Here is a 12,865-nt window from a genome sequence, read left to right on the forward strand (position 1 = left end):
TTTACTTAGAAATAATCCAATCAAGTCTAATTTGATGTTCAGTGTAAATCTCTTTTCCTCTCGTCCACTACAGAGCAGGAGTGTGGTTTGAGGGTCCTAGAGTAGAAAGAAGACATACACTCTTCTTTTGTCCCTTCCCCCTACTCCAGCACTGAGAGAAATGGAGTCACGGTAGGAATCTGGGGATCCCACTCACCTTTTCTCTGCAGGAGTAATGGCCCTATTGTTGGAGGCTAGGACTGGAAAAGGGGAGGCAGAGATTTTCTTACTTAACAGGCCACCTGATTGTGGAGGGAGGAGGAGAGGTCTGGTCCCCTTTCTTGGCCTGTCTCTTGAGACATGGGGCCCTTAGTGACCTGACTTTTCCTATGAGCACACACGTGCCAAATCTGCCGCCACACAGCATCCTGATTACCCTTTCAGAGGGTCACATCCCTTCTTGTTCCTGAAAATACACAAAATGCATACAATACAGCAAGACCAAATATATTTAAATATAGGTGAGAAAAAATGAAACCAGAGAAATCTTTTGGTGAAAAGTAAGATGAAGTAAAGTTAGTACATAAAACAAATGTCTGACGTCTTGCACACCTTCTGGAAGAACAAGAATGACCAAGGAGGAAGGGCCTCCTGATCTCAGAGGGCCCCTTAGGTAACACTCAGCCTAGAAAACATACTTTGGTATTTTTCATACAAATGCTGCTTTTGATTTGCAGCTAATTTTATTTACGATTTTTGCAACTATGTTAATAAATAAGATGCTTTGAATTTTTTTCTTATAATATCCTTATAAAGTTTGTGTCAAAGATGTCTTATCCTCAGAAAGTGATTTGGGTAGCTGTCTCTTTTTATTTTTAATTTTCTTGAACAGTTTATATAAATAGAGATTCAAGGAGTTTTGGCAAAATTTACTCATAAAGTGCTTTGGTGGCAAGATGTTTCATTATCAATTCAGTTCTTTAATGGTTATTGATTTATTCAGGTTTCTGTTTCCTCTTGAATCAATTTTAAAACCTTTTTTTCTAGAAAGTATCCATTATATGTTTTTTATGTATTTTCATAAAGTTATTCATAAAAATATACACAAAATGTGGAGGCGGCTGTCTCTCTCTCTGTATATATGTATATATACACACACACATATGTATATCTACCATGATTTTTTATACCTGTACTGTATGTCTTCTTATTAATCTGATGCCTTGGCTTATCATTATAATTTATAAACTATGTCTGAAAAAAGGCCCTCCAAGTTTGTCAATGATAAACTCTGCAAGTCTTTGTATAGTTGAAAATGTCTTTATTTTACTTCATTCTTGAATGAGAGGTTAGTAGATATACAACTCTGGGTTGACAGTTATTCCTCCCTCAGCACTTTTAACTATAAACAGAGAGAAAATACCAATTCCCCAAACTGTGATCTACGTACAGCAGTCTACCATGTGACATCACACACACACACACGCACGTCCACACTTGCCAGGGGAGGTGCCACCCTGCATTCCATCTTGCAGATTCACGATGCACATTTTTGTAATTAAATCCTTTGTGTCACCTGACAGTAAAGAAATCCTCCTTTGACCCAGTGCTCCTCGTCAGAGCTCTTTTTTCTTGGAACTCTCAACATCGCGTGGAAACCAGTTTGAGAGATGCTATGGTACACTGATTCAAACCCTGCCAGTAAGTCACTCTGCATCGTTGTTCAGAAGGTGTCCGCATCCTGCTGTTACTTACCCTCATTTAGATTCCTGTGTTAGGTTTCTGTTGTTACTAACAAATTACCACAGACTTAGCCACTTCAAACTGCAGGTGTTTATTATCTCACAGCCCTGTAGGTCAGGAGTCTGGGCACAGCCTAAAGGGGTTCTGCGATCAGAGTCTCAGAGGCTGAAGTTGAGGTGTTGGCTGAGCTGTGTTCTCATCCAGATCATTTACAGGATTGTTCAGGTTATTGGCAGAATTCAGATCCTTGCTGGTTGTTGGCTGGAGACCGCTCTCAGTTCCTGGAAGCTGTTCTCTGTTTCTTGTTACGTGGCTCTCCCCATCATCAAAGCCAGTGATGGAGAATCTCCCCCATGATGAGTCCCTCTCACACTTTCTATCTCTTTGACTTCAGAAAGGGCCCAGTCTTTTTTTTTTTGTAAGGAAGATTGACCCTGACCTAACATCTGTTGCCAATCTTCCTCTTTTTGCTTGAAGAAGATTGTCCCTAAGCTATCTGTGCCACTCTTCCTCCATTTTTTGTATATGGCACACCGCCACAGCATGGCTTGACAAGCAGTGTGTAGGTCCACACCCAGGATCCGAACCTGTGAAACCTGGGCCACCAAAGCAGAGTGCACAAACTTAATCACTTGGCCACCGAGGGGCTGATCTTTGTGAAAGGGCTCACCTGATCAGGTCAAGTCCACCCATGTAATCTCTCTTTTGATTAAAGTCCATAGATTGGTAACCTAATCATGGATGTGCCATCCATCATATTCACAGGTCCTGCGCATACTCCAGGAGGGGATTGTATGGGATGGGGGGGTGGGGAATATCTTGAGGGGCATCTCAGAATTTTCCCTACCACATTTATTCTTCCTTAGTGCCAGCCTGTGTGAGTGGCCACATCCCACACCCAAATGAAGAGTTTGACTCTGCTTTCATTCCAGAAAATTCCATCACTGTAATATAATCGTTAGATCTTTCTGCCAGAACAGTAACTAGCATGGCTTGGGCACTGAAGGTTCAATCTAGCATTCATAGATGAGTATATTGTAATGTATTCCACTTTTGCAGCATTAATATCTGATATGGAGTGGAATTACCTCAGGAAGTAGCCAGTCATTCATTTCTTCATTTATCGATGTGCTCAATACACATTTCTGTATTCAAGTTACACATTTTTGTGTACAGGGAGTTTAGGAAAAATAGATACTACATGTGCATCCTTACTAACCACAAGAAAACAAGTAATGTGGTAAGAAGTATAGAGGAGATATTGAGGCAGAAGAAGGAACAACTGTCTCTGTTGGTGGTTCCCAAAGTCAGAAAAGGCTTCACGGAAGAAATTTTTAATTGAGTGGGTTTTTAGAGGATGAGTGGGAGTTTGGAATGGCAAGGAAGTTGGGAAAGAACAACTTCTAGGAAAAGAGTAAGTCTGTGAAAATCTGTGAAGGAAAATGAGTTCTTCCAGGAAGGAGTATAATAAACGAAGCTGGAAAGGTTGGCGGGAACCGTATAGGGCAGAAGGAGATTTAGATTTCTTCCTGTAAGTGAGAAGAAATCAGGGGAAGTTATTATGCAAGAGAATGAAATGATCAGATCTGTGTTTTACCGGCTACATAAGAGAAGAGCTGAAGACAGGGACAATAACTGGGAGGTTACTACATGGGCAAGGGATGACGAGGACCCGGACCAGTGGCAGTGAAAGTGAGGAGGAGAGAATGGCCTCCAGGGTGAGTAAGAGAGTGTAGACTCAATGAGTGGTTTGATATGGGCTCCTGAAGGGAGACTGAGAGGAGCAGAGCAATAATTGATGACAATTTACCAACAAAGCACGTGCAGATGGTGAAGCTGGAAAAACAGTTCTTTTCTTTCTTCTCTGTTCAGAGTACTATAAAGGAGGCACAGAAAGGTTGGTCAAGTTACTTATGACCACAGAGCAAATTTTGGTCTTCTTGTTTTTCAATCTAGTAATTTAATCCCATTCCTTCCTTATAGGTGTTTAAGTGAGTCATCTCCAGAAGCAAAAGATTAGAGAGAGAGATAGAGATATGGATAAGGAAATCATATAGACACAGATATAAGTGGAATGCGTATATGTATAATATATACTTTTGTATTGTATATACTTTATGTATAACATATAATTATATACACATTACATCTTTATATATGCACACATACAGCCTAGCTGCCCACTCTGCCTAGCCACAAATAAATCTTGGCCTCACTTTCCCATAGCAGTGCCTGTAAATAAAATCTCTAATATTCTATTTTGTGGCTGAGGATTCTCAGCGCTTGATGTGTAGACAGGGGAGGTTCAGTCAAGTTCATTTGCTCTTATGCATAAGAAGAAACATAAGCCTTCCACATAGCACGATTTGTAAGAGCAGCCTTTACGATGCAAAGCGGTTAGATTCCTGCAGTTTCAAGGCTCACATCTCAGCAGGGTCGTCTCTGGCACTTCCTTCCTAGGAGAGTCAAGCTACACACTGCTTAGCGGGGCGCAGGTCTTCTCCGACAGCCAGACTCCAAGGGCACCACTTCATAACATAAAACCCTGTAATGTTGCTAGTTAGAGGAAAAAAATTGCCTTCGATTCAATTTTTCTCTACTAGTGGAGTTGTTTTTCTGTCTATTGTTATCCTTGACTTTTGCCAGCACGATTTTTGAGTGCCCTTTTTAAGCACGGTGAATAGTGCCACCTGAATTGAAAGTCGTGGACTATGCAAGGTTCGAAGGAAGAGTAGCTGCAATTTGCATGCTCCATTTACTTCTTTCCTGCTTTCCTCCTCCTTGGAGAACTTCGGCACAGGAAGCACCAAGCCTAGTCCATTTAACTTCCTTTGGTAACGAATAATGGTGTTGGCTGAATGGGACCAGGCAGCCTCTTGTGAGGAGCTTGTGTTTTATTTTCCTCTTAGGTCTTGCTGCAAGAGAGGAGTGGCGAAACAAGATGCTCGCTCTAACTGCATATCGGGACCTATTTCACATAACGATTAGGACCACTCAACCCCACGTCACCAGGCATCTGATTTTGGCTTCTAGTTGGTATTCCTGCCTTACCCCAGCATATCCTCCTACCTCTACAAACGCAACATGACCCAAACCAAGTCAACCATCCCTACCATTTTTTAATTCTCGACCTTTCCAGACTTCCCTAAGTTTATCAGTGGGTGTAAATGAATCCCTATACTTCTGCTGTCTCAGATAGGGGTCATCTTTTCTCATACCCTTCCCTAAACACCTAAGTAAAAATACTTTCCAAATCACGTTGAAAATGTCTCTGAAATTTCCCACAACTATTTCTTCGTTTCTGGTTATAGCGTCACCTTCACATTGACCTCCTTATAGTCTTGGCCACCTTGAGGCAAAAATGGGTCCCTTATTTACTCAGCATGAGCAGTAAAGACCTTTCTACCTGTGGCGCCTTCTTCCATTTCTTTCCAAGACCTACCAATATTGTGGATGATCAGGGTCCACGTAAATGACCTATAAGACATCCTAATTTCCTTGACCTCCTCAATCTCATTGACCATCACTTCCATTCGTCATCAGCCATCCATTCCAGTGCTTACACCCTGATCTTGTTAAAACATTACAAGCTCTCAGTAGCACTCGCTTTTCAATATATTCTCCTTCCATACCCAACCCTCTATTTCTGTCACTCTGTTCCTTGATTACTTTGGGATTTTCAGTCTCTCAGCCCCTGTCTTTATTCCTCCCACATGCCCTCAGTCTTGGGAATCCAATCTTTGGAATTTGTGACCTCTTCCTCTCCCACATGCCATGGCTCTCACCCACATTTAGCCGCTCCACAGATCTGCCACACTTTCCTCCTTGCCTGCCAGGCTTCCTCCTCATTTCTCACTTGTCTCGCCTGATCTGCCTGCCTTCTGGCAAGAGCCATCTTTGGGCCACCTCCTCAGCACTAACAGTGACTACGCTAAAATGCAAATCTAAGTATGTCATTTGCGTGATTCAGATCCTTCAATTGCTCCCAGATGCCTTTAGGATAAGTCTAAGCTCTGGCCAGGAGGCTGTTCATTTCTGGATCTTATTTATGTATTCAGTTTCATCTCAAAACATGACCACCACTATGACTCCAGATGTAATGAGGCAGCCACAGTTCCCAAAGGGACTGCATACTCTGTGAACTTCAGCCCCTTGCCCATGGCACCTTCTCTCCCTGGAATGTTTTTCCCATGCTTTCTTCATCTGACCGATGCTTACTTATCCATTAAGACTCAGTTAAGGCATTGTATCCTCTGGGAAGTCGCCTCTGCCTGTCCATCAGGCTCCTTCCTACCACCATTGTCACCCCTCCTCTCTCAACCTGTCCATCAGGCTAAGCCTTTGGGGACCTTTTCTCTTTTGTCATTATCTACCTGAAGCATAAGACTGTGAGCTGTAAAGGTTAGAGATCTATGGCTCCAGCATTCCAGCACCCAGGGTGGTGGCTGTGTCACCCAAACCCAGCTCAGAGTCAGTGCTCAGCAAGTGTTTCTGAGTGAATATATAATGTTCCTCTTCTTCTGAGCCACTGGCTCCTTTATTACCAACACCCTCTTACTCTCTGCCTCGATTGCCCATTATGGAACTGCTATCAGTTTACATAATTGCCAATTAAATGTTTCCTTTGGTTGGCTACTCTGTTTTATTTCAGTAAGTTCAATTTATGGCAGTTTTTTTAATAGAAGATCCACCTAATATCTTTTCTGAAGCAAGATGAAATATAATAAATAAAGCATCCTATTTCTATAAGTGGCCTATTGAGTAACAATGCAAATCAAAATAAATAAATACCCCCATATATTGCAACATCAGTCCTGACATCTCTCTGAAAAATTGAAGATGGTAGGCCTATGTCAGTGGTTCTCAACAAGGGCGATTTTGTCCCCCAGGGGACATTGGGCGATGTCTGGAGACATTTTCGGTTGTCACAACTAGGAGGGGATTACTGGCATCTAGTGAGTAGAGGCCCACTGCCATCCACTACTATTAATAAGAATGCCAAGACAAAAAAATGAACTATTAAACTAGAGTTTGAAGAATATGTTACAAATCATTGGACCAAATATTCAGGCCACAGAGGAAGATTTAGATTTGATCTAAGGAACATTTTCCTAATAATGAGATTATTCGTTGTTAAAATGGGTTCGTACTGAGGGGGCCGGCCCAGTGGCGCAGTGGTTAAGTTCACACGTTCTGCTTCGGCAGCCCAGGGTTCGCCGGTTTGGATCCCAGATGCAGACATGGCACTGCTTGGCAAGCCATGCTGTGGCAGGCGTCCCACATATAAAGCAGAGGAAAATGGGCACAGATGTTAGCTCAGGGCCAGTCTTCCTCAGCAAAAAGAGGAGGATTGGCAGCCGATGTTAGCTCAGGGCTAATCTTCCTCAAAAAAGTAAAAGAAAAAAATGGATTCATACTGAGAGAACTGTGGTTCTCCACTCTGGTTGTTCAGTAGAGTAATCTGGGAAGCTTGAAACACTACCAGTGCCGGGGTCCACCCTCAAGGGAATCTAATTTAATTAGTCAAGGATAGGATCCAATAATGGGTATTTTTGCAAAAGCTCCCCAGATGATTCTAATGGGAGCCAGGGCTGGGTACCAACAGCCCAAAGCAAAAGCAGGAGTCCCAACAACCTGTGCTTCAGCAAAAGAAAGTTGACTTTTAACTAAAAGGAGGCTTACACTATAGGAACACTGTGTCATTCCAGCCCATGCCCCAGCAGTGGACCTTGTACAGCTTTCTATCTGCGGTTGCTGCCCGATTGTAAGAGGTCTGACAGCTGATGCCTAAAGTGCAGCCAAGAGAGAGAATTCAGAATCCGATGCTCTAATGAAGAGTGACCTCTGGAGCTTTACTCTCTGACCCTCGAGACACCAAGAGTTCCTTTCCTTTAGGCTGGTTTCATGGCTTATGCAGAGATGAGGAGCCATTTATTTGTTGGTTGGTCCAAGCACATGTTACAGTTGCTCTTAGATGCTCATGAGCAAAAAGAACAGGAGGAGGAAGTGGGAAATGGCCCGACTTCAGACCACTAAGGATGTCCAGGACCGGCCCTTTCATTTGCCACAGGTGAACTAGGATGCAAGGAGATAAAATTCCCAAAACACAGAGGGCTTGGAGCAATAATGCATCTTTTTTTTAAAAATCTTTTGCAGATAGAGTTCACAGATTTCTCCTTGACCAGTAACCAGACCATTTCTCTGGACAGAAAGACAGAGTGGGCATTCATAGTAGGAAAATTGTAGCTTTTGTCCATATATTAGGCATTTGAACCAGGCCGTATGCGTTCCTACACACAGCTGTAGAGAATTATTAGGCATTAAGGGCCAGCTGAAATGAGGAAGTACATGTGAAGGATGTCCAACAATTAGTCCACAGGAGAAGGAAAGAGTAGAGGATGGGGCAGGGAGGGGCTGGAGAGAACAGGAATGGAGAGGGAAGAACGCAGTTTAATCTAACATGGCATGGGCCTTCTTTTCCCATTCTAGAGTTGAAGATGCTGAGGTTCAGAGAGGCGGTGAATGAGAGAATAGAGGCCAGGTCCACTTCACTCCAAAGGCTCTTTAGGGGCTGGAAGTAAGAGCAAGGTCAGCAGAGGCAGCCAGGCAAAATTCCTCCCCCACCCGGCCTTCGGCTCATGGGGCTCACTTGCTCCTGAATAGACAGACTTTCACATTTTCAGAGCTGCTCACCACTTCCCAAAAGAACCTGACCCAGCTGGGGGTTTACATGAACCGTAGTAACCACGGCGTGGAAATAAAAGGGCCTGGTGGGAGAGGTGGAGGCTGGGATGAACAGGTGGCCACGTGAAGAGAGGCTGAGAGGGAAGCCCTTGTGAGGGAGGAAAGGACTCAAGAACCACCACCAAGTTGCAAATACGTTTTGATAAGCTGACCCTAGTGTCCCGTGCGGGCTGCTATAGCCAGAAATACTCTTGTTTTAATAAAGGTGGTTGAGTTTGTCATTATGAAAATAATATGGGCTTATTACAGACTGTGCAGAAACTGCAGAAAAAAGAATGATGGAAAACAATGCTCCTTGGTAAAAACTGCTATTAAAATTTGTGGCAATTCTTTCCAGTCTTTTTACTATTCATATATTTCACATTTTTGTGATCATGAATTACATGTTTCCCGCTCTTATTTCTTAGCAGTATAAAACAAGCATTTCCTATCTTATCATTTAAAGTGTTATAATTATATTGTAATTGTATATATATATATTTATAAATCAAATATAAATTATTGCAGTTTAGAAAATTATGAACTGTTCTCTCATATACATAGACTCCAATGTACCTGACCTGTTGTTGAGCATTTAGATTAGGAGATCCATGATAACACACTTCAGAATGCAATTACTGGACCGAAGATACAGATGTTTTGAGGACCTGAGACAGTTAAGGGGGCTGGATCCTCACTCCGACAGGCCTTCTTAGAGGAGTACCTATTCCTGGGTTTGATCCTCAAGCTTAGCACGTCCATAAATTCAGTTTTGTGCCTATCAGGAATGATTGGTTCTTAGGAACTGTCCACAAGTTAACTAAAACTAATGTGTAACGGAAATTAAAAGCACCATGTGGAGGGTGTGGAAGTCATTAGGCTTTTGCCAAAATCTTCTGTTCTCTTTCTCTCAGACTCACTGCAGGGTCGAACTTCCTGTTCCCTGTGGTCGGCTGGGGCATGTCTAGTTCTGATGAAGAGTCAGAATTGGAAGTAAACACTTCTTTGCAGAAGGAAGACCCTCCAGAGTTCTCTTTCCCTCTGTCGCTGTGGCTGGCAGTGTTTGAGAGGGTGTCTGCTCCATCAGCCTGGCTCCCTGAGTGACTACTGAGCAGAGCCCTCTGCCAGCCCACAATGACAGTGTGAGCAAAGAACAAAACCCTACCGTCGTAAGTCACTGAGACTTGAAATTTGGTTGTCACTGCAGCATGCCCTAGCCCATCCTGACTGGTACAGAGGGGCTATTGACACTAGCAGGCCCAGTGTCTTTAATCTCTGTAATTAGAAATCAGCTAAAGTTAAAAGATTGCTCTTAGGAATTAATCAGAATAAAAGAAAATACTTATATATTCAGCTGTTTCACCATGCTTGATTAAAGGTACTGTAACAGTCGATGTTACTTAAGACTCCCTCCTCCCAGATGGTCTAAGCTGGGCAATGCCAACATTTACCTCCCTCTCCTCTTCTACCCTTTGATCATTGACCAAGCCAACTTCTGATGGTCACAGTCGTCCTTTAACTGTCGCTTTTGTTTTAAAAGTCATACAGTATGCTAGTTTTAAAATGAACACTTTAGAATCGGATGAAAAGATCTGCTTTCTCCCCTCCCCTACCAGCCCACTTCCCGGGGTTCCGTGTGGGGTCTACCCCCGCAGGCGGTTCAAAGTACAAATGGCATCTCGCTCTTCATGTTCTTCTGTGCCTCGCTTTGTTTTCACTTAGTTTGTCAGGTATCTTTTCATGTCAGTGCATATTTATTTACCTGTTTCTTTCTAATGACAGCAGAGTTCTCTGTTTCCAAGATTTCCCATCCTTCGTTTAACTGGTTTCCTACTGATAGACGTTTTTGGTCTTTCCAGCCTTTTGCTATTGTTGATCATGCTTCAGTGAACATCCTTATAAAATATATATTTTGCACACTTGTGCAAGTTGATCCAGAGGGAAAATTCCTAGAGTAGAATTCTGAGTTGAAGGGAATTTTCAGCTTAAATGGCAACAAATATTGCCAATTCCCTTCCCGAAGGTCGAATCAATTTACATTTCCATCAGTACCCTGGGGGAGTTCTTGTCTCTTCCCACTCTCAAGAGTGTGGGGTATTATAAAACTTTTTTAAATCTCTGCCATTATAATCATAAAGAAAGGTATTGCATTGTTGATTTAAAGTGCGTTTCCTTAATTATAGGTGAGTTTGTGCTTGTTCTTTCTTTACTTATGTTCATACCGTCAGTCAAGTGTGGTGGGGCCTGGGTAGCATTCTTTCTCCTTAAGGTGAATTGATTTTATTATTTGACTCTCCGAGAATACCCTTATTTTCAAGCACCTCTTTGTTGCCATTATTCACTTACTGAATAAACAGGGCTCACAGCCTTTCTAAACCTTGTTATAGATATTGCTGCTTGGGTGTTTTCCAATGACATCATCCAAAGCAGATGGACTGGGAATTGACCAGCTCTCGCCCCTCTCGCTTAATTGATATGACATATTTTTTCATTGCAGCAATTCAGCTTTGTGTCCTTGCCCACTGACGTGCTGGAAATTGAGGTGAAGGACAAGTTTGCCAAGAGCCGCCCCATCATCAAGCGCTTCTTGGGAAAGCTGTCGATGCCCGTGCAGAGACTCCTGGAAAGACATGCCATAGGGTAAACCTGGGACCGAGACTCAGTATCAGTGGCTTCAGCCAGCAGGCCATGCCCCGGGGAGGCCTGTGAGCTGCAACAATAGAACATCCTAGAGATGCAAACTAGGATGGTGGTGTTGAATTTCCTTGGTTTCTCCCATTCATTCTGTTGCTTGACCCACAACCTTCAATTCAACAAATGCTTCCCTTTCCCCTTGTTTGTGTATCACTGGTTACTTATGCAAGAAAGTAAAAATGCCTAAGACATAATATTGAAAGAAGCCCTTAATGCAGCCTTTTTCTGTACAGGTAGAAATTAAAATTTGTTTTACTATGAAAAATATTATTTCATTCATATGCCTGTCTTGTGTGTAGGATTTAATCATTTGTGACATTTCCATAACAAGATGAAATGCTGGGGTGCTAGAAGAGGATGCCTTAGAAAATTCTAGGATTTATAGAAAACGCTAGATAACATGAAATATTAAAACCATGAATTCTCATGGAACAATAGCAATTACATTTTTCACATAATTCAGTGGCATATGAGAATATGTTTCTGTGTTTTGTATCTTTTACATTCATGTCCATTCATGGTTCTCATTAAAGTGAACTCTGAGCAGATAAAATCCTTATGTATAATATATATTTCCTTAGGTAACAGCAGCTGTATTTGAAAACACTAGGTATAGCTCTCTGGCCATAAACTTATGCTTCAATACAATATAACTCTTAGAATGACATCAAAGGAATGAGAAAAATTATGCAGAATTTCTAAAAGTCTGAATTTAAAGCTCTATAGGTTTTTGTAAGGACCTTGGAATCACTAATGGTTCTCAGAAGGACATTTAATTAGAACCTTCTAGCACGTGTGCAGCTGTGTGCACATAGATACACGTTAACTCTCAAGCCAAAGGGAGTTGACATTTATGAAACTACAGCGATATGTCAAAACAGTGTTTGCACTTTGCGTTCTTGCCTGTGAGGATTAAGCAAACAAACAAAAATGTCCGTCAAGAACCTAAAGCAGTCCCTGGCCCCTAGGGCCTAGCGATTCTAAACTGTTCATTTCTTCAACAGCATACTGTATGACTTTTAAAATAAAGGCAACTTGGAAGGCACCCTCAACTGCTTCACCTCTACCATCCCAGCCCTCAGCTGGCCTTCTGGCTGCCCTGAAGTCCCCTAACCCTGACCACCTGAGCTTCACGTTGGAAACATCACAGGCTGCCTTAAACCATTTACAGAGTGGCCCTGCCTGATGCCCCAGCTGGATGGAAGCTATTTAAAGGCAGGGGCTGCGCGTGGTGTGCTTTGTATCAACCATATCACTTTTGACATGACACAGGCTCAAAAAATATTTGTTCATAAAGTGGGTGGAAAGAGAAGCCTGAAAAGCAAATATAAAGCATAACAAATTTAATTTTGGTCTCACTGTATGATTGTCTTTAGGCTTCCCCTGAGTCCAACTAGGTTGGGGTTCAGGATCTGTGTCTCATGGTCCTAGTAGGACCTCCTTCATAATATTGACCAGGGCCTTTCTACATAAACAAAATTTTGTGGCTCTATTTGTCCTGCATATAATGCTTAATGTAATGAACTTTCTAGGAACTCCAAACACTAAACCATGGCTTACGAAAGGAAAATACTAAGTCAGTGGGTCACTGGGATATATGTTGTTTGTTTCATAATTCTGCTATTTTCTAGAAAGAAACTTTAAAACACTACCAGCCAGTCATTTATCTTTTTATTTAAATGTCACAAATGAATAAATGGAATGAATACAGAATCATCTGAGTAAC

The 12,865-nt window shown here is 42.2% G+C and overlaps 1 protein-coding gene across 6 annotated transcripts in view; it reads left to right on the forward strand.

Moving 5' to 3' along the window:
* HECW1 (HECT, C2 and WW domain containing E3 ubiquitin protein ligase 1) overlaps positions 1–12,865 on the forward strand; it is a 393,767-nt gene that overhangs the window by 269,335 nt on the left and 111,567 nt on the right. For all 6 annotated transcript variants that reach the window (XM_023638970.2, XM_014738981.3, XM_070265507.1 and 3 more), the window contains one exon: positions 10,943–11,085. In XM_023638970.2, the coding sequence (XP_023494738.2) occupies positions 10,943–11,085 (143 nt within the window). The remainder of the gene's footprint in view (positions 1–10,942; positions 11,086–12,865) is intronic.

The sequence above is a fragment of the Equus caballus genome, chromosome 4 (assembly GCF_041296265.1).
Source record: "Equus caballus isolate H_3958 breed thoroughbred chromosome 4, TB-T2T, whole genome shotgun sequence".
NCBI lineage: Eukaryota > Metazoa > Chordata > Mammalia > Perissodactyla > Equidae > Equus > Equus caballus.